General features: G+C 37.4%; 1 protein-coding gene across 4 annotated transcripts; it reads left to right on the top strand.

Annotated features, from left to right (window-relative positions):
* The first annotated feature begins 1,094 nt into the window (after positions 1-1,094).
* On the top strand, positions 1,095-22,851 carry srfa (serum response factor a). Of its 4 annotated transcripts, none has more exons than XM_079592104.1 (8): positions 1,095-2,170; positions 4,631-4,897; positions 10,302-10,563; positions 11,942-12,136; positions 12,914-13,015; positions 16,041-16,232; positions 16,389-16,481; positions 17,990-22,851. In XM_079592104.1, exons 1-7 carry the CDS (start codon positions 1,721-1,723, stop codon positions 16,475-16,477), a joined length of 1,557 nt encoding a protein of 518 aa, XP_079448230.1. In that variant the 5' UTR covers positions 1,095-1,720; the 3' UTR covers positions 16,478-16,481; positions 17,990-22,851. The 4 variants fall into 4 exon arrangements, with proteins under 4 accessions (XP_079448230.1, XP_079448229.1, XP_079448232.1 ...); XM_079592103.1 differs by having other exon boundaries at positions 1,179-2,170; positions 16,389-16,465; positions 17,990-21,400; XM_079592106.1 differs by lacking the exon at positions 11,942-12,136 and having other exon boundaries at positions 1,255-2,170; positions 17,990-21,397.
* Positions 22,852-22,946: the final 95 nt, after the last annotated feature.

Below are 22,946 nucleotides of genomic sequence, written 5' to 3'. Positions count from 1 at the left end.
TACTGGAACAGTTTAAGAGGACCACCAAGATTCATCTGCAGTTATTACCTCCTGCGGTTGCAGATGGGAATATATAACTATGTGATGTTGTCATGACAATAGTTGAGCAGTTCCTGTAACAATATTTACACACTGAAAGCCAACTCATTTACAGAAAGCATGCAAGTCATACATGAACTCTATGTCTTTGCTTAGAGTATAAAAATATATACTGTATAATATATATTTGTATAAAAAAAAGAAAAAGTGGGATATGAACTAATAAATGTTGAGTGTATTCAAAAAAATCTGTGGAGAATTAAAAAACAAAACAAAAAAAACATTAAAGTAGAATATAAAGTCATTTTTTAACGTATTATGGCTAACTTATTGTTATTGAATAATGTGAATACATAATTAGGTAGCCATCTTTCTGGTGGTTTGGTGGGTTAAAACTTTTACAAATCGTGCCCTGATCTTTCCACAAGTCTATACTACTTAAATATTTTATAGTATAGTATACTACTATATTTTAATATTGGTGTAAAATGTTTGTATTTACAGGACCCTAATGCAAAACCTTTAAAATATTGCTTGTAAGGGTGATATTTCAAGCGATTAGGCTACCATAAGTTGAACTATTGTTTGCAACCAGCTGAAGATAGCATGTCTATCATAAAAGCAATAACTCTGTAATTGTCAGAGAGAAAAAAAGGTGCTTGTACAAGGTCTAAAATGGAAGACCGATAAATGTGTAAAACAAAAAATTAGTTGTAAGCAAATTAAATGCGTGAGACGCTAAAAGCCTGAGTTTAGTGTAACTTTAAACCAATAGTTAATGTAACAGCTTCATCTGCTGGTTATACGGAGTATCGCATCATTTACACAGCTCTCACAGAGCTGAAATCTGACAGGTCAGTCTCACGGAGGAGTTTTTGTTTTAAAAGACAGTTAAGTAATTATGATTTACCTTATCACATATTTCCCGCCAGAAATGTCGGTAATATTAATGTTCTCAGGTCTAAGGTCCAAGAACAGCCAGTTCGCTGTGTATGACGTAAGCCATTTCAGTCGGCCAAATCAGATTTGAACCAATCACAAAGTCGGAGCGGTTTGCGTAGCCAATCGCAGCGCAGCACTGTGACTCACCATACATGGACAGCCATCACCATATAAGGAAACATCGACTCGCTTTATATGGAGGAAAGTAGATCTTTGGGTGAACGTCCTCGTGAGTTAAATTCCCTAAATAAGCGCGGAATCATCCTTTACATTCCCCAAAAAAACATTAAAATCTCCATACAACCAAAATATCGTAATTTACGTGTTCGACGTTAAATATCAAGCGTGATATCGACGTTGCTCTTGGTAACTAGTTCTGTTCGCGGAGGTACATTGTGTGGTCGCGATTCGTCGTTTCCAAATGTGGCGTAAGTTCAGTTGAGGTTTGATTGATGGACTGTAGGCGGAAACTATACGTTGTAAACTTTGTACGATGGTCGTAAAGGGCTAGTTTTGAACGGTTTATTTTTGTAGTCTACAAGACGACTTTCATACAGAAATTAAACTACGGGATAGCTCGCGTTTAGTCCGAGTTGTATGCTTATTTGAGCTAATGTTTCTTAGCCTAGCATATGCAGGGTAAGTTCGGTATCAAGTGAAGAGATCTGCTGGGTTTGATCAGCTAACGTACACCTACCGCAGACTGCAGTGGTGCTGCTAGCGGGTCGGGGTTTCGGAGATGTTGGGGGGAAACGGGAAGGCCAGGGGGGCTGGACGCTCAGGTAACTGCACAGGCTTGACCCATCTACAGGTGGGCAGCACATCTGGGGCTTTAGGGGCGGTGAACTCCTCCATAAACCTGCCCGATGGGGGCAGATACGACGACAGGCCGTCGGTCGAGGCAGTGCTGAGCGGCTCTGATGTAGACTCGGACTCCGTGGATGATGAAGAGAGTCCCATGCTGGACAGGAGAGGAGTGAAGCGGGAGAGGAGCGAGATGGAGGTCGGGGGATCCTCGGGAGCTATCACTGCACTGTCGCCGGGGTATGGAGGAGTTCCCAGCGGCGTGGCGGGTGCAAAACCCGGCAAGAAAACGCGAGGACGGGTTAAAATTAAGATGGAGTTTATTGACAACAAGCTGAGGAGATACACGACCTTCAGCAAGAGAAAGACTGGCATTATGAAGAAGGTACGGTCAACCAGAACATGTACGACACCAATACTAGTGCTAAACTATGCTAATAAGTTACTGGTACTACAACTACTGTACTGGTGCTGTAACGTTACTAACATACTGATACAAGTATTAAACACTACTAGTTTTAATATTACTATACTGCTTCTAATACGGTAGGAATACTAGTATTAATATCAGTATACCGATTCTAATACTGTAGATATACTAGTAGCACTGTTGCTACTATATCACTAATAGTGCTATATCATCTTATAATATCACAGTGTTGATTGATACTAGTACCATTATACTATTTAATTGTATCCTTGTAATGTATCAAAGTGCTGATACTAATTCTGTATCAATACTTGTACTACTAGCCTAGGCTATATGCAATTTACTGACACTAGCATTGTACAATGCTACTATCAGCATTCACTGTAATGATAGTAACTACTAATACTGGAACCACTGTTATTTTTTTATTTGCCATTTATTGATACTAGTAAAGTTCCCATACATGTCTATATCACTCACACTAGGTTTGTACAATTGATAGTGTCTTTGTAACTAATTGATGTAGCCATTAAACCATGCTAGTACCATACCATTATTAGTGCTGTAGCAATTAAATTAAATTTGCTATTGCTAGTACTCTACCAATTCTAGTACCACCACTCATACTATTATTATACTTATACCAGCTTTGTATCGATATACTGATTGTGTTATACTAATAATAACTCATACTATACTGTTAATAGCATAAATATACAATTACTTGTGCCATAAAACTATGCGTAAACTAGTCTAGTACCATACCAATGTGTTTATAATAATACTATACCATTGGTGTTAGACTATATACTGTAACAAGTACTATACCAATAGGCTAACATGCTAGTACTATACTTTACTTATCATAGTGCTATAACACCATACACTAGTTATGTACAACTGTTAGGACTTTATCAACATGTTAATGTTGTTTTTGCTCCATTATATTGGTACTATATGTTTACAGATGTACCATTACTAGCACTATATACATTTGCTGATTGTGCTGTACTAATTGCATTACTAACTAACTGTACTGATACTCAAGCTATGCTGCTGATACTAGAACCATTATACCTTTACTAATCCTACACCACTATATTTGTGTTAGTACTGCACTCACACTACAGTAGTCAACATTTGAAGTGGATCAAAACCTTTCATCAAAGTTATACATGAATTTTCTTGTCTTAGGACACCTTTGATTAACTACTTTTTTATCCACTTCAAATATTGACTACTTAAGTAGTGCCAAACCACTACACTTACACCAGTGCTGTACTTACACTAAGACCTAACTAGTGTAGTTCACTAACACTGGTGTTAAACTATACCATTACAAGTACTATGCTAATACTAGTGCTATATTTATAGCCTTCTACTTTACAAGTGCTAGTTCTATAGCTCTATACTGATACTAGTTTACCACGGTTTATACCATACATCACACTATCATACATCCCTCCTCTGTTGCTTTCTGAAGTCTTCCGTGTCTCAGTTGAAGGTAGTTTCCTCATCTGTTCTGACTCATTTGTCATTGCCCCCTCAATTGTCATTCGTTCCTGGCTCAGCAGAAATAGGCCAGATGACTGATCAGGTTACCACTGCGGTAGACTTTGTTAAAGCATTTGCATATCTTGAGAACCGGCCTAGTTGCAGAAGTCGTCGGGCGTAATGTGTAATGACAACTTGCAGTTACAGGTTCTCTAGTAGTAACTGACTTATTAGTTGCAGTTAATCCCTTCTTAGCAGATCTATCTTTTATCTCTTTTGCTTGGGTCCTTCTTTTAATTGTTTCTTACCTCATTACAACCACAAGGCTAACAAATAAAGCTGCATTGCATCACACAAGCGCAATTTATTTGCCGGATACACTTCACAACATTTGTGATGTTTATCATCATTGTTGTCCACTCAATCAGAGTTGAGGTTAAAAAAACACAAGTTTGCCAGTGCTTATAAGTTAGTGTCCACTGGTGAAGTAAACGTCACTTCAGAACCGAATCTTATTGGGTCTCATTCACCAGCCGTTCTTAAAGATTCTGACGTTCACTAATGTTTTCTTATCTTGGATTTGTTCTTAGCTAAGAACAAAATCTACGCACATTTGAGTGATGACAGTTTGCTCCAAATAATTGGTTACTGCATTTTATTTAATTCTACAGTCGTTTACATTGATAGTATTTGACTGTAATCATTTGTTGAAGAAAAAAGCATGCAAAGAAACACTGCAATTTTCGTGGGATTCATCAATCCTAAGAAAACCAGTGCGAACAATTCTGTTGTTTAAGAACATGTCATGAATCCGACGTAGACTTTTCTCAGGAAGTTTATTAAGTACAAAGTTAAGAAAACTCTTAGGAAGATATTGGTGAATGAGGCCCGCTGTTATCTTGCTTTCTTCTCAATTTCCAGGCTTACGAACTCTCCACCTTAACGGGGACGCAAGTTTTGCTCTTGGTTGCCAGTGAGACTGGCCACGTCTACACATTTGCCACGCGGAAACTTCAGCCCATGATCACCAGTGAGACGGGTAAAGCCCTCATCCAGACCTGCCTAAACTCCCCTGATTCTCCACCCCGTACGGACCCTTCGTCAGACCAGCGGATGAGTGCCACGGGATTCGAGGAGACGGATCTCACCTACCAGGTCTCCGAGGCCGATGGTCTCACAGAGCCAAAGGTACAGATTTTTTACTACGCATTTTCAATCTACTAGTCAGTGAGTTGTCTAATCCAGTGTTCCCCAACCCTGCTCCTGAAGGACCCCCAACACTGCACGTTTTCTTTGTCTCCCTAATCAAACACACCTGATTCAACTCATCAGCTCAATATCACATGGGTTAATGAGCTGATGAGTTGAATCAGGCGTGTTTCAGGAGCAGGGTTGGGAAACACTGGATGCATTTTTAGGACGCAACTAGGACGCATTTTTCTGTTCACGATGGCAAGAATGGATCGAGCACAATGGGTCTTGAGATCTTGAAAATGTAGTATTTTGGTAGAAACGTGAAAGTTGAAGTTAAAGGGGTGGTATAATGCCCTTTTCACAAGATGTAAAATAAGTCTCTGATGTGTGAAGTTTTAGCTCAAAATACCCCACAGATATGTTTATATAGCATGTTAAAGTCGTCACTTTTTGAGGGTGAGCAAAAACGCACCGTTTTCGTGCCTGTCCCTTTAAATGCAAATGAGCTGCTGCTCCCGGCACAGGGGGCGGAGCTTCAAGAGCTTGTGTCCTTTTACCTCACACACACATGCACTGAAAATGTAAAAAACTTTCAGCCTTTTATGTTCAAACCGGAGTCAGACAATGATGGAGAGACTCAAGAAGAAGTGACAACATGTTGAAGCAACAGGACGTCTCTGAATGGTTAGTTGGTGAATTTATGATTGCTGATGTGGAGTTATCTTCAAGTCATTGATTAGCATATTCTGTAAATCACGTTCCCGGGAGCGGGATTTATGTAAATTTTAGGGTTGATGTCACTAATCCGGGAGGAATGTAGTCTTTAAATTCATTTCTTTAAAAGCAAATATCTCCATTTGCTTTGAACATTGAGCTTCGTAACCTTGCAGATGTTGTTTATGCTCAAACAGCAACAATACACACTAACTAAAGTTAGAAAAGTGAAATCATAATCAACCACCCCTTTAACTTGTTCCTTAATACATCTTCTTAAGAATGATCAGGACACACTACGCAACAAATTGCGCAGATCAGACACTTTTCGTTTGTTCACTTAAGACGCGTTGTTCACAATAGCTGGATGGAGCACAACGGTCTGAACATTTCTTTTGAAAACTGGAAATGTGGCGCAACAGATTTACGTCCAATTTGAAGGTTAAAAAAGAAAAGAAGAAAATCGAAAACATTCTAGTTGACCTCATTAATCTAGTTTAGTCTAGATTAGTCCCAGACTAGTTGGTTGATGGATTAGTTGACCGAAATCGAATCTAAATACGAATCATCCTTTATAATACCATAGCATGGTCCATCATTTGAGTTTGACTTTAAGTGGAAACCTTTTCCCATTCCTGTGTTTCTTGACCTTTGTAGGTCTCCGTTTTCCAGACTACAATAGCTAGTTTTAACGTTGAAAGAAATCAGACATGCACGACTTTCACCCAAAACCCCTTTTCCACTATCAGTATTTATCATGCAAATGCCAGTTTTTCCCCACATTTATGAACATTTGCGTCACCCCGAGCACGTCTTTGCATGGCAGCGTCTATTATTCACAATGTCCAACTCTCATTGATAAGGATTAGATGCTGTCTACATGTCCTTATATAGTCTGGTTTTCCCAGTACACTTTCTTGGCTCATGGCTGATCACATTCCTTATGAGCTGCAGCTGTTTTCAAATTTGGATGACATATCCCCCCCTTTTCTCTACTGATTTAGGGCAAGTAGTGAGTGAGCATGCAGAGTTAGGAAACCAAACCTCTGCTTATTGCTTAAAGCGGATGACAAGCTCATCAGATGGTCCATGTTTTGAAAAGTCATCATGGGAATGGGATCCTCCTTACTCATAAAATCTCAGATAGATGATGCTTTTAGCAGATCATTTGAGGGGTTTTTGCTCAGAAAAATGCACGATCATCTTCTTTGCCACAGTTTGGGTAGGTTTTTTTTTTTTGGTTTAGTTCTCAAAAAAACTTTTGCTTTTATTTTTCCAGTTTGTTGATTTATTTTACAGACTTAAAGACTTATCTGCTGACTCCCGAGCCAGTGCACAAAGGAACAAAATGTAACTTGCACAATAAAACAAGTGCAAATAGATTTAATAAAGTTCAAATAGCCTAGTTTTCAGTGCACAAATAACAAGTTTCAAGTCAGTATGTGAGGCTGTCGCTCAGCAGTTCGAGCCCGCTTCTGACTGATAATGTCCCCAGCAGTAGAAAATGTAGATGATGCTTGCAAACAGAGATACCGTGTTGCCAAATCAGAAAGCATTGGCGGAGTATCCCTCATGTCCCAAGACCAGACTACTGGACTCACCGAGGACGGCGTAGATAGATGTAGTGTGAAAGCCTGAATCTTCTCTGTAGAGCTGCTGATAGTGGTCTTTGTTCTTACTTCAATTGCCATGCGCTGTATTTTTTATTGCTTCAATGTTTGCTGCATTATCTACTGTAACCGCAACTACTCAGTCCTTTTATATTGAATCTCTTCTGCTACAATTCATGTGTATGTAGGACTTTCTCTTTCATGGACACCTCTCTCACATAGTGGACTGACACTGTCCAGCCATCAGCAGTCACAGCCACATCCCTCACATCTTGTAACTTTCTTGATGTTTTCTTTCTCTACTGCATATCATGCAGATATGAGGGTATTTGAGAGCATGTGTCGGCCGGGGGACTGATATCTGAGGCCCTTATCTCCCTATAGTTGACATCGAACACAAAACAGCCTTGTTTTATCATTGTTGCTTACTATAAAAAGTCAAAAACATTATATATGCTAACTTAAGAGATTACCTAGACACCTGGCCAACAACCTTAACAGTAAAGTTACAACAACACCACACACACCTCCGCCGTGGAGCCTCCACTGTAGAAAAAGGCAGCAAACCCGTGGCACTCATCTTGCCTTTCCTCCATTTTTCCTCTTTTTTTTTTTTTTTTTGTTTGTTTGTGCCAGTGTGAGCGGATTGACACTCGATGGTCTCCTCGTGCCAGGATCGACTGGGGCAGAGGCTATAACATTAATGTGAAGAGGGGAAAAGACAAACGATAAACCGCGTTAATGCAGCCTACCTTAAGAATAAGCACACTTTAACAAGTTTAATGTGAATTTACTGTCAAACTTAAAGCATTTTTAGCATCGATTTAGCTAGCTATCAATAGCCATACAAACAATATCTAACGTTAACGTTACAAATGTTCTACTTCCCAAGTTGTGATTATAAGCTCATCGCTTTTGACTTGAAAGGGCGTTCATATTTCCATCTATGGGTGTTGGGACGCTTACACACTACAGCCTCACGTGAGCCACGTCTCTGGGCGTCAACTAGTGTTTTTAGTGCTTATTGGCTGATGTTGATGAATTAATGTTAAATTTGGTACCAAACGACAATACATTTTTTGATACTCGGTAGTATCGAGGCAATTCGGTTGGTGAATATCAAACTTTATACCCAGCACTAACCTTCCCGAACGTGCTGATGACGTGTGATGTCCGGTAGGACATCGTATCATTGCATTCAGATCGAATTATGCACAGTGTATTCCAACGTATAGCATTGTTAAAGTCCCCTGTAGTCAATCATTTTATCCTTTAAAACTCATCTTTGATCACCAAAATTACATATTTAAAGTTTTTTCCTTTAAAAAACGAATGTCTTCATGCCTTAAAATAGCTTGCATGTAACTCTACACACTTGCCTCATTTAGTATACGTGGATCTATGAATATGCAAATGAGCCCCCGCCTCCACTCACTCACACCAGACTATCACACGTTGATCTGATTGGTTACAAGGGAGTGTGTGACGTCAGAAACACCAGCGATTTCAAACCGCATTTTTAAGTGTCTTTTTTTCACTGCAGTTTTAAGGAGAAAATACTCAGCAATGCTGTCGACTTATGAATGTACACATGGTTTGTCTTAAAACACATTAAAAACACCACACAGACATATAAACAACATTAAAAACTTGATTCTCACCACAGGGGGACTTTAAACGATTAAATAAACTTCAATATTAAGAGAAAAGGCTTCTTAATATTATTCCTGTACCAATTTGATTCTATTTTAATGTTTAACAATGTGTACTTCATATTAAGTTTTGCTGTTGTATCAAAATTGGTATCAAGATTTGTAAAACGTTCATTGTTTATTGATTGTCTAAACCCAGATCAGATCTGCTGTAGTCTCTCAGTCAAGCTCAGTTTGGCTGTTTGTTGTATTATCTTGTACCCTTCTTTCGATGGCGAAGAGAAAATGCTTTTCAGCTCACAGGCTGGCAGATCCGTCGGCCCCGTTTGCTGGGTTTTGTTGAGCGCTTCCTGAAATAGCAGCGCCCTCTCTCTCGCTGTGTGGACACCTGTTTTCCTGTGAAGGCAGCTGCCGTTCTCGGGATAGCCGTGACACAATTGCCTTTATCACACGCAGTTGTTGCCACAGGCTCTGCTGCGATCAATCACTCCTGGTCCACCACAGGAAAACTCTGTGACGTGAAATTAATGTTATATGATTATGTCGGCTTTCTTCTGTGGACCACAAAAGATTATCTTTTTTTTATTTTTATATATATATATATATATATATATATAAAGTTTAAGATGTTTTCGTTCACATTATGTAAGTGATCCCAGACTTCTCATTCATTTAGTTATGAATAGTCCTATGTTTTGGTTTGGCATCGAGTTTCAAATAAATGCGTTCCAGATAATAAAAAAAGATGAAGTACCTTTCATTTGTGAAGTGTTATTTGACAAATAGGCATTATTACATTATGTAATGTATAAATGGTTCTGTTTTTTGTCAAAACAGTTTGCATAATTACTCCCAACATAATTATCCGTGAGCAAAGACTTCACTCATGAATGCTGTTAACATTATATAATATATTTTTGAAAATTATGAGTATATTATTATATAATGCTTCATGTATAATTAAGTCAAATGCATTAAAATAGTTACGAAATGTTAGTTTGATTCATACTTTTTCCAATTTATTCATGATTTATCTGTTATGCATTAATGATTTTAATATATATATATTTTTAACGTATATAAAGTATATATACATGGGTTACACAAGTTAAGTTAACTTAAAATTTTAAACGTATTAAGTGTTAACGCTTAATAATATTAAACGTATTAACGCATTTATTTTTACATGTGTACACAGATCACACACACACACACACAAATATGCCACCTGTCAAGTTAACTTCAAATATTAAACGTATTAATATTAAATATTAAAAGTCATAAGTTATCTAATGCCTTTTAGCACTAGTATCAGTCTTATTTTTTTAACGAATAAATGCAGATTTGAGCATATCTATGTTGCATTGTGTGTCTAAATTTGTGCTCCTTAAAATCGTTTAATTTCTGCGTTTGTTGTTGCAGGAAATGATGAAGTCCACGTTCACTTCTGTCACTTTACCTGGAGGCACCAACAGCACGACCACACAGTCCTCGGCGTCTTCCTCTCCCTCCTCCTCCTCACTGGCCATGCACACACACACACACACACACACTCACAGCTCGCTGAGCGGCACCACCTGTTGGCCCATGAGCGCTCAGAGCGTCTCCAGTGCGAACGGCACCGTGCTCAAAAGCTCTCCCGCTGGCGTGATGCAGCTGCCCGGAGGATTCACGCTCATGCCAGGTGCGGGCCTGTGTTCAGCCATTCCTTTGTTGCATGAGTGTTTTTTTCTTCCTTTTACAGATTAGTCCAGATTAACTCTTATTTGACTTTCCAGATGGGTTGCATGTTGCATTGCATCAGCTTGCATGACATTGTCGTGTTATAATGCACATGAACTTATTGGCTTGCTTGCATGCCTGCACACTTTGAATTCTGCTTCCAACTGATTTCGTCTGTGTAAAGGCCTGTTCACATCAAGAGCGATGCGACAAACAAATCCAATCGTTAAGAAACTCGCAATATATTTAGACCATTTACATGAAATGAACGTTTATCCAAAAATCAATCAATTCAATTCAGGAAGTTTCTGTTTTTAAAGTTATTTTGGTGCGCGCGGGCCTGTTTTATTTATTGAAATTATTTAATTTAGTTCGATTTAAACTAAACCGTTAACATTTAAAGAAAAAAAGCCTTTAGTAGGTTGGCATAATATTGTTATTTTTTTCTTGGAAAACTTGTCTGCCAAATCAGTCATGTGGTGCAAACCGCTTGAAAAATTGAACAGCTTGAACAGCTTTTTATGACAAGGCAAGGGTAGGTCATGTGTAAAAATGTCACGTGGTGTGGCGACTCAACTGAATGATATTTAAGTATTAAGTATCATAAGACAAACTTTAAAGTTAACTTGAGAAAGCCTGACCAAAAAGTTTGAAGAAGTTTTAAGGCTTGATGTTTGATGGTTTTGAAGGCTATACAGTGTCATAATATATTTACTTTGAAATACTTCGAATACTTTTAAAAAAGTTTTAAAATATAGCTTTCAAAGTAATAATCAGTAGGTGTGCACTCACATCCACTAAAAGTGCAAATCATTTTTTTACTTGATGGTCACTAGCAAGATGGTTACTATTTTTATTTTTACATTTGTATTGAAATAATATAAAACCATATGAAACCAACATAAATATAAATATTACATTTTAAACTAAGAATTTAAAACATGATTGTCGTTGACTCTCATATCAAACATTTACATCAAAGATCATACACAGTATTCAAGATATGAACTGATCTTTCCTTGCCTCATGACTCGCTAGTTTGAGAGCATCATTATGTTTATTGAAATATGCTTATTTTAATATCCCGGAGATGATAAATCCAGTCCTGTGAATCTGTTCAAACTGATTCACCATACCCAACGTTTTTTCTCTCCAATTAGGTCTCTCACGATTATGAAATTTGGCAGACGACATTAAAGAAATGTATTCAATTGGAGACTCCAATCGCTTCGTTTCGTATTTAAAATCTTGTCTCCCCAAAAACCGAAGCTTGGTGTGACTAGGCCTTGAACATGCGAGTTCTGCGTGGCTTGCTGAGGGTGTCGCTGTGTGTCCCGCAGGCGCTTCTCTCCCGCCCGGCACACACACTATTCCTCTCAGTCAGCTGCAGACACACTCTCTGGCCATACAGTGTCCACAGACGCAAAACAGCCACGCCATGACTAGCGCCACCTCCTCCTCTGCTGTCCCCGCACACACACAACCCGCTGCTCAGGCCACGCTCTTCCGCCTGCCGGCCGCTGTCTCGCTTACAGGTCAGTGTGTGTGTGTGTGTGTGTGTGTGTAACTCGACTCACCGTGAGGGCTGGAAATGTGCGTTTGGGGATCATGCAGGATTTGCATGCTACAGCTTTCTGAAATTATTCTCTTATAGTGATGGCATTGCAAGTAACAAAACTAATGCAAAAAAAAAGGGATTCTTCAAAACATTGTTAAATGTAACTAGTTTGACATGTGACTTGTTTTATTTAAGTTTACTCATAAACAGTACATCACCAATAATGGTGTGTGTGTATATATATATATATATATTTATTATATAATGCATATGATTTTGCAGTAAACCATTCAAATACTGCATTTTAAAGCAACATGTAATCGACACGCGAGACTGTGTGTGTCAGTGTTATTTTAGTATTTATTTAGTTTTAGGTTTTTATGTGCTTTTCATTCTTTTTATTTTATTTTTAAATATTTCTATTTAGCTTTTATTTTTATAAGTTACATAAGGTTATATTATAACTTGTTAGTTTATAAGTTTTAGTTTGAATGATTTTAGTACTTCAGCTGAACTTATTTTATTTCTGTTAGTCGGCGAGGAACTATTTCTTCATCTATTTATTTATATATATGTATTATCATTATTAAGAATTTTTTTTAGGTTACATTTTTAGTATAATATTTGCTTTTTTTACTTTAAATTGAATAAACTATTTTAAATATTTTAGTTGTCGGTGTGCAGTTCATTCATGTATATAATAATGCCTGGTATTAAAAGTGCGCTGTGGGTGTTTTCTGCTGTTGTGTGTCAGGTGGTGCGATGTCTCAACAGCTACAGGCCATCCAGGTTCACCCCAGTCCTCAAAGCAGCGACAGCAGTCCCGAGATCAGCCAGACCTCCAGCAGCTCCGCCGGTACTCACTCACTCCTTACTGACTCCATTACTGCGGGTTCCCACGGGTCCTTGAAGTCCTTCACAGTTTCTGAATAAAAAAAAAATAATAATAATTCAAGGCCCTGGAAAGTTTTTGAAAATGGTTATCTGGAAAAAATTCCATAATATCTGTCAAGTCTGCTAATGTGTTTCGCCAATGCATACTAGCTTGCTTGATTTACGTTAGTTACGTGCATTTACGCGTTATGTTAAGTGTTTCCCGCGTGAGGTACTTTGTGTTGTACGTTGTCATGACGTTCACGTGCACACGAAACCATTACGATGGTACCTCAACGTTTCATGGTTTCATGCTAAAGTTAAAGGGTAACTGTTGCCAAAATTGAACCTAGCCTCTTTTTGTTAATCTACCCGAGTCAAACATTCGTGTAAAAGCATAAGTGGGATGGAAACGCCACTTTTAAGATTGACCGTATTTTCGTTTTAGGTCAAATTGCCTTTTGAATGGGAGTGCTAGGGGCAAGTATATGACAGCATCAAAATCGCTATTTTTTTAAACATTGAGGCTCGACACAACATGAAACTGTGCTGGAAGTGTCACCAGGGGCTCTACACATGAACTCCAGCATTGACTACATTGTTTGTGAACACAAAGTTTACTAAAAAGAAAGGTTTTGTACGACTTACTGTAGCTGTTGTTCTTCCCCGCCGCCGGCATTTTGTCAGTCAAAAATAGTCGATCTGTATCACAGAATCATTTCATTTTTATATGAGGATCCTTTTTCAAATACAAGGTCAATATTGATTTTCACTAACGACAAAACAACAAATTATCCGTGAATATATATGGAAACAAGCTTTAGGAGCTTTCCATCTTTACTCTCATGTTACGTTGCATTCGGAGATCGATTACTTTTGACTGACAAAATTCCAGCCACTAGAAACACTAACTGATAAAGTGAGTCGAACCTTTCTTTTTAGTAAACTGTGTACACAAACAATGTAGTCAATGCTGGAGTTCATGTGTAGAGTGATACTTCCAGCACAGTTTCATGTTGTGTCGAGCCGCCTTAATGTTTTAAATACAGCGATTTTGATGCTATCATAAAAGTGCCCCTAGCACTCCCATTCAAAAGGCATTTTGACCGAAAACGAAAATGCTTTTCCATCCTAATTATGCTTTTACACGAAAGTTTGACTCGGGTAGATTAACAAAAAGAGCCTAGGTTCAATTTTGGCAAGAGTTATCCTTTAATTAATATCAGATTATTTTATAATACAGTATAGGATGTACCGAATATTCTTCAGTTTTATGAAAAACAAAAATACGACAGATAGAATATCAGATATCTGTCATATGGCCAAAAAAACACTTTTTTTCGTAGTTGTGTTTGACACATAAAAAACTGTAACAATGCATCTTACAAGCTAAGGGTGTCACGATTTCGATTTTAAATCGAAATAGACCAAAATTAAGTCACAATCTCGAACGTCCGGTTGGCTTGCCAAGGGGAAAAAAACAAGCGTGTTGAAGTGCTGCGAGTCAACCTCCTCTAACTTCGCTATTACAGCCAGTCAGAAGATAGCATGGCAAATGCAGGAGACCCATCGACAGAACTTGAACCCCCTCCTCGCTCTTTCAATGAAGTCGCCGGTGTGGAAGTATTTTGGATTTCCAGTGAGTTATGTTGACAACGTCCGCGCTTCAAAAAAGCCACAGTTTGCAAATTCTGCTATGTGCGTGTACCATATCCTTCCACTGGCGCCCGTTTCACACGTACTCCGTGTGTGAGGAGCAGGAGCCGCACGCGCTGTAGTGCTTTCACACATGCTGCGTTTGCAGTGCGCAACTGATCCGCGGCTGTACCACAAACACATTTACTCACTACTGGGATTTCAAAATCCAGAAGTTATCTGCAACTTTTATTTAAAAAAAGTTTTGTCAGCATAAAATTTAACCATGTTCTAAATCGCAAACATTTTAAATTAAAACTTAAAATTGACTCTCACGCCTTTTCTTAGTTTTGCATTTAAATTTTAATACAATAAATCTTGCATGTCACAAATAACTTTTTTTCCCACCTCCACGAATGAGACGAGTGTTGTTCATTATGTCGCCTTGAGTTAAATTGAGGTTGAGGGCATCTCTACAGGCACCACAAAAACATAGATTTATCTGTTAAACCAACAACTTTGTTTGTTTTGTTGTGAACTAGAATGTCATCTTCTGTGAAGAAGACCGCAGTTACAAAAGAGAAACTAGATGGCAGGTCATTTTGCTTAAGTTTACAATTGACTGAATAAGTTATTGTTAAATTATGTTGTTAATAAGTGTTTTAAATTTGACAATGTAGTGTGGTATATTGTGACAAATATTGCATAAAAGTCTAGTCTAAAAATGCATGGCACAGCAACCTATCCTTTAAAAAAATAAATGTAATAATTGAGAATCGAACCGTGAGCTTAGAATCGAAAATTTTATAAATTCAAGGATTTGGAGAATCGTGACACCCCTATTACAAGCTAACACGACGTAACCTGGCTCTCACTTGAAATGTGTCCCCACATGAAGTCCTTGAATTTGAGGGTTTTAGACCCGGAAAGTCCTTGAATTTGAGGGTTTTAGACCCGGAAAGTCCTTGAATTTGAGGGTTTTAGACCCGGAAAGTCCTTGAATTTGAGGGTTTTAGACCCGGAAAGTCCTTGAATTTGAAGTTAACCAAGATGTGGGACACCCTGTTACCGTCAAAAAGTCAAACATCATCCGTACCCATTTTTAAGAAATTGCTGAAGACGTATCTTTTTCGGCAGCATTTAATCCAGTAATACTAACACACTCTTCTCTATTCTAACAAAAAAGAAAAAAAAAAGAAAGTGCTGTACGTTGGATTGTACTGTGAAGGGTCATAGCACTTTCATACTGTTGGTCTACTGCTAGTTTAATTGCTTCTATTGTTTCTCATTTGTAAGTCGCTTTGGATAAAAGCGTCTGCTAAATGAATAAATGTGAATGTAAAATCATCTGTGTCTCTTCTGCACTCCCACAGTGAGCCACACTGCTACTATAGTCACGTCCTCAGTGCCTTCTTCAGTGGGGGGCCACTTGATGTACCCCGGAGCGCACGTCATGTATGCTACATCCACCTCTGGCCTAGGCGACGGGGGTCTAACCGTGCTCAACACCTTCCCACAGTCGCACACTGCGATGCACGTGTCCCACGCACAAGCCCAAGACTCAGGTCAGTCGGCGGGAGCATATTGCTGTGTTAATGTCTCGTTGGAATGGCCATAGTGAAAAGAGAGTCTTTGATGTCGATATGGAAAACTTCTACATATGGAAATTCCATAACGCACCATAAAAAGTGTTTTTATTGTTGTTTGTTGGTCGTGTTTAGGTGGAGTTCCTCAGATGTTTCTCACGGGACCTCCAGGAACTGTACAGATCCCGGTTTCAGCCGTTCCCCTTCATTCGGTAATATATTAAAACAGTGAGCATTTCTTTACATGAAACTTTTGTCCACTATAGAGTTTTACCCGACTAAATTTAACTGCATTGCATCTAAAGGTTTATTGGGGTTTTGTATGTCTTTTTATATCTTTTTCTTGCAATGTTTATAATTCACAATATTAATCCTTTTATTCAGTGTTACAATAAAAATTAAAATTACATTCCAAAAGTAAAAGCATTGTGATACAATAATAAAATCTTAACATTGTCATAACGTTATGCCTTTACTTTTGGAATGTAATTTTTATTTTTATTATAACACTGAATAAAGGATTAATATTGTAAGTTATAAACATTGCAAGAAAAAGAAAAAACTACAATATTAATCCTTTATTCAGTGTTACAATAAAAATAATGTTATGACAATGTTAAGATTTTATTATTGTATCACAATGCCTTTATTCTTGTAATGTTACGTTTTTTTCTTGTAACAATTCCATTATTCTTTTAACATTATGCCTTTGTTCTCCTAGCATTTATGCCTTTATTCTTGTAATGTTACATTTTTATATTTCTGTAACATTATGCCTTTGTTCTTGTAATGTTACATTTTTATATTTCTGTAACATTATGCCTTTATTATTGTAATGTTACACTTTTTTGTAGTGCAATGCTATTATTCTTGTAACATTAGGCCTTTATTCTTGTAACGAAATGCCATTATTATTGTGTATATGTGTTATGATTTTATTCCCATAACAAGCCTTTATTTTTGTAATATCTTTAGTCTCGTAACATTATGCCTTTATTCTTGTAATGTCAAATTTTTCGTTTCTTGTAACATTATGCCTTTTCTCGTAGCATTTATGAAATTGTTCTTGTAATGTTACATTTTTACATTTCCGTAACATTAGGCCTTTATTCTTGTAATGTTAAATTTTTATATTTCTGTAACATTATGCCTTTATTATTGTAATGTTACACTTTTTTGTAACGCAATGCTATTTTTCTCGTAACATTAGGCCTTTATTCTTGTAACTAAATCCATTATTATTGTGTATATGTGTTATGATTTTATTCCCATAACAAGCCTTTATTTTTGTAATGTAATGTCTTTATTCTTGTAACATTATGCCTTTATTATTCTTGTAATGTCAAATTTTTCGTTTCTTGTAACATTATGCCTTTATTCTTGTAATGTTACATTTTTATATTTTCAAAACATTAGGCCTTTTTTCCTGTAATGTTACAAGATTGTTCTCAAAACACCTTTATTCTCGTAACAAAAAGCCTTTATTTTCCAAACATTGCACCTTTTATTCTTGTAATGTTTTGGCGTTCTCAAAAACATATCATGAAACATTATTTTCAAAACAATTTTGTTCTCATAACATTGACGTTTCTCTTAGATCTGACACTGAAACACAGTTGTAGATAATAGTATGATTGACAGCCAGGGGAGTGTTACTCACTTCGTAACTTCTGCAGATGCGTAAGAACATGCACTCGTTCGGCTCTTCTCACGGTTTTGTTTTTATGTTGTTCCAGATGTTGATCAACCAGCAGCCCACGGGCGGCAGCGGCGCCACGCTCACGGAGCTGCGGGTCGTTAACATGGACAATCCCAAAGGAGACTGACCTATGAAACACGAGGCCAGTGTGACGGTTCACTCACACTGATATTCCAGGGATCACTCATGCCATGCAATCAGACTGCCATTGTATTTATTACTGCCTTGCTGCGTGGGGCTCATAAACCCAAACACAGGAGTACCGCGGTGTAACGGGACGTTTGAAGGATGGTTGCGTCTCCTCGCGGACTCAGTTTGGTAGGTAGTGAGATAATAGATAATTTTTTGGTTCACATTTATACACAGACACGCAACTTTACTTCAGGATTTCATAGAGACACTGCTGGGTGTTCACCTTTCTGCCGAAAGACTCTGACGTTGGACAGTGGAAGACGATTGTTCACTTTCAGTAAAAATTCAAACCTCTTCGCGGTACCCCAGTTTGAAGTATCTTCAGTCGGATCTTTCTTTCTTGTGGGATTGCCTCATCTGATCTGATTTATCAGTCATTTTTGAGATCGCTTTTAAGATCTCGATCTTTTGAGGGTTTTTGTTGTGAAGTTAGTTCGGTTTAATGGCTGTTCGTGTGTCATTAAGGAATGCTTCACCAAATCTTTTTTCCAAACATTTTTTAACAGTTAATTAAATGGTGACTGGTCAAGCTCCAGAAAGCATTTTTTTTTTTTTTTTTGGGTCAAATTGCTTTTTACATTTTTAGAGCTACCAATTAATAAGCATCATGAATCTGCAGGTTTGGAAGGACATGAGGGTGAAATAATGAGTAAACTTGCCTTGAAAATAATGCTGGATACTCTTGCACTGCCATCAACACTCACTACAGTTTGAATACCACTGTAGTGCATCATTTCTTAAACATCATGTCTAAAAAATATCCCATCACATCCCGAATGGCCTTTGTTACTCAATTAGCAGTTTTACGCTATCTTAAACCGATCCGATTATTTTAATATGCTGCTGTAATTTGGGTTTAGACGTGATCAATGGTATGGGGAAGGATGGCTTGATGTTGTGATGCTGTGCCAAACTATACTGTACATGTGGACGGCTGGACTGAATCCAGTCAGCTTTTCAGCTCGACGGCTTCAGGCGAACGCGAGCGTTAGCCGCTTGTTAATGATGCTGTATCAGAAAAACACTGACTCACGTTTGCACTGCATGACAACGTACCGAAAGCGCTGGTGCTGCAGAATCACAGGCGAATAAAGCGTTCGCTCAAGCTTTTCCGCTGCTTCACGGCTTTTAGTTGAGCACAATATGTGATGGATCTGCTATTAGGTACAAGAATGGAAAGTTTTGTTCAAAACAACTGTTATCTTCACTGAATTAGCTTAAATTAAAGACAATTTAGTTAAACGGTTTATACGTGCACCCACTTATTAATATTGTATGTGATTATTTGTTTCTTCTCATTTTTTTTTTTTATCACCATACTCTTATTTTCTTGAAACGTCCAAAGGGCTGTATATCTCGACGGTGTCTGCTTGTGTATGCGTTTGGTCTTTCTCTGCAGATTTTCAAAGCGACATTGACATTGGCGGGCGTCCGTGGGTCTCTTCTTCCTCATCTTACACCACACACTGCAAGCTTGGAGCTCAACGCCTTGGTTTCTCCTAATGGATTTAAATGGACCACAGCAATACCGAGAGTTTCAGGAATGACGTTTTCTCTTCTTCTCGTGGATTTTCGGTTTGTGGACCCGAGCACACGTTGACTTTTTGGGTTTTCTTTGTGGTTGTTTTGTTTGAAACTGAAGAAAGAAGTGTGTGGGATTTATAAAGCGGCCAGAACAAAAGTGTTTGATTGTTTTATTCAGTATTAACGCGTTTTAAATCCAGGGGGCGGATTTCTTGAGTTGTTGATTTCCATTATGATGGTTTTGAATCCCTTCAAAATATTGCCCGGTCATATTTCACTCCACAACCAGAAGAGGGGAAAAATAAAACATATTTTTGACATTTCCATGACAATTAACCACATTTTTGCTAATAAATCGGTAAGATGTTAAATTATAAGGGGTTTAGGCATTGTCTAAGTATTTGCTGAACCGCTTTTTTAATTCATGAAAATTATACTATATTACACTTAGTAATAATCACATTTTGGAAAAGTACACATATCACGAAATATTATCACAATGAGAATTTTTTTTTACTTTATGCGAAGTACTATTTAAATTTTTTTTTTGTGTGTGTGAAATATGACCCGGCTGTTTGATGGTCTTTTTATCGGCTGTTATATTGTGAACTTGTGTGAACACTAGAGGAAAGTGTTGAATGTACCACCTGTATATGGCCCTCATTGTACATAATCTGATTTCATACTTTAAGGAGCGCACATGGCTGCATCTGAAATGAAACTGTTTCTGCACCCTGGATATATTCAGTGGACTGTATATATTAGTTTAAATGTGAAGCACGGGCATCTTGTTTTTTTTCCCCCTTTCCTTTAGCAAACCGTAACCAGTCGTGGATGAAACGTTTGCTTTATTATGTTCATTATCTTCTACAGTGCCATTTTCTGAAGAATTAGGTTTGTTTTATTAGATTGTTGGTTTGTTTTTGTATTACATGAGTAAGAATTTATTAATTTGATTAAAATTTAAGTTGACAGTAAAAAAAGGTGAAAGTGAAATCTATTTTAACCACTAAAGCATACTTGTTGTAAAAGAAATGCTGTAATTATGTATAGCGCTTTCTTTTGTAATAAAAGAAAGATTTGAGAATAATTTTACACAAGCTTGACACTGAATCATGGATTTTAAAATAGTGTAATGTCTTCATCAACAATTCAAATCTGTCTGATGCAGCCGTCTTATAATATATATATATATATATATATATATCAGAAAACGGGAACATACAGAGAAATAAGCATAATATTAAAGTGCATATCAACCACAACAATAACACTAAAGAGACGACACCAAAATAAAATGATAAAAAAGCCATAAATATATTTAAACCTTGGAGGGGTTAAATATATTTAGCAGATTTTGAATTCTGTATCCCAGAATGCACTTGACTAGTTCACATTTGTGTGCGAACACATTTATTTTTTACACTAAAGTGGATTAGAAATGTCAAATTTAGCATATTTCCATCATAAGTTAATATACTCACAGAAGTGAATATGCAGAATTGTGTAATTGCGGCGTTCGTTCACGTCACAGTTCAATGTTGGTTTCAAAAATCCTTATTTAGGTTTCGTGACAGATTTAAACCTGTGAGTCTGAATGATTAATTAAAGTTACCATGACATTGGAATATTGCAGTATACAGGTGCTGGTCATATAATTACAATATCATCATAAAGTTGATTTATTTCAGTATTTCAATTTAAAAGGTGAAACTAATATATTATATAGACTCATTACATGCAAAGTGAGATTTCAAGCCTTTATTTGTTATAATTTTGGTGATTATGGCTTACAGCTTATGAAACCCACGAAATCAAAATAACAGAAAATTTGAATATTAATTGAAATCACACAGTAATTAAATACCATGGTCATTGAACCAGGTTTTTTTTTTTTGGGGCAGTGTGGGCAGGTGCAAATCCTGCTGGAAAATGAAGGAAGCATGAAGTGCTCTGGAAATGTCCTGGTAGACGGCTGCACTGACTCTGGATTTAATAAAGCACAGTGGACCAAAGTCCTCTTTTCTGATGAGAGCCAATTTTGCAACTCCAGCTGAGGTCTCAACATAAAGGTCTCGACTCTCTAGCGTTATATTTTGCCAACGAACTAAAATTGAAACCGTGATATAACTTTGTGCCTTTATAAAACAGCACAAGGCTTTAATGAAGTAGCCTATATAGGCACTCTGTTTGTGCTGCGTGATTTAAAGAGAAGTGCGCACTTTGCTCACGCGACCAGCATTTTTGTTTTCTCCTAAATAAAAGCTCAAGGATTTCTTGCAAGTCAAGAAATTAGGACAAAAGTATTGTAATTTTCCTATACTATAGTGTAATGTAAAATATACTTTTGAAATATTCATTTTCATTTATACAGCACATTTAGAGGCTATAGAGGATTTTACGTCATAGGAATAATTATATAATAAATCATTATTATATTATTGCCAGTGATAATGTGATGTAGACAGACTCTATATCATAACTAAAAAGATGTTTGAGCCCTCTTTAATGTCCAGGTACAAGTCAATGCTTTTTCTTTGTTCAATGAGCACAGTTCATGGGTTGAAGCTCTTCATTTTGAGCTCTCTCTCAGAGCACCAGATTGATGCATTTAACCTTAAAATGTTCTTGCGGGGGAGCATGCCCCTAAACCCCCCTAGAGGGACAGAGGTCAACCCAACATAGTTTTACAAGATCCTATGGGAAAGAACAATCATCTATGAACTTTACTCCAGCATAGCACAACAAAGTTCCTTTAAAATCAGTAAAACTATTAATGTCGAATTAAAATGTCCTTGGACAAACTACATTTGACCTGCCTAAGGGGGGATGGGGCTACAAGTCATTGTGCCCACACTCTTAACACGCGATTACTCGCAAATCGTGTGGAAACCAGTTGCTCTATACCACTTTAGTTTTTACACAAGTTGAAACTAAACGTGTTGAGTTGTATTAACATATAATATTAAGTGGGTGCAGCAGACAAATCAGGTTTACATCAGTAGTCTTTACTGAAAATCATTAGTTCTCATTCTAAAAAATTGTACTATTAAAAATTGTGTACTATTAGGTACCCAGCATGCATTGCAACATGAAGCTTTTCATTTGAGTGTCACCATTGTTGAGATTCATACTGATTATTAATGTCTATGTGTGACAAAATAACATGGCATTTTAATAAAAAATTCTTTGCGAGAGATCCTGAAGCGCAGATGTTTCGAAACACTGATCCGAAGCGTGATTCAAAACACCCATGTCACGTGACTATGGCCAGACGA

The sequence above is a fragment of the Phoxinus phoxinus genome (assembly GCF_949152265.1).
Source record: "Phoxinus phoxinus genome assembly, chromosome: 20".
Classification (NCBI taxonomy): domain Eukaryota; kingdom Metazoa; phylum Chordata; class Actinopteri; order Cypriniformes; family Leuciscidae; genus Phoxinus; species Phoxinus phoxinus.
Note: the sequence above shows the minus strand (reverse complement) of the source record. Positions and strands in the feature narration are given on the sequence as shown.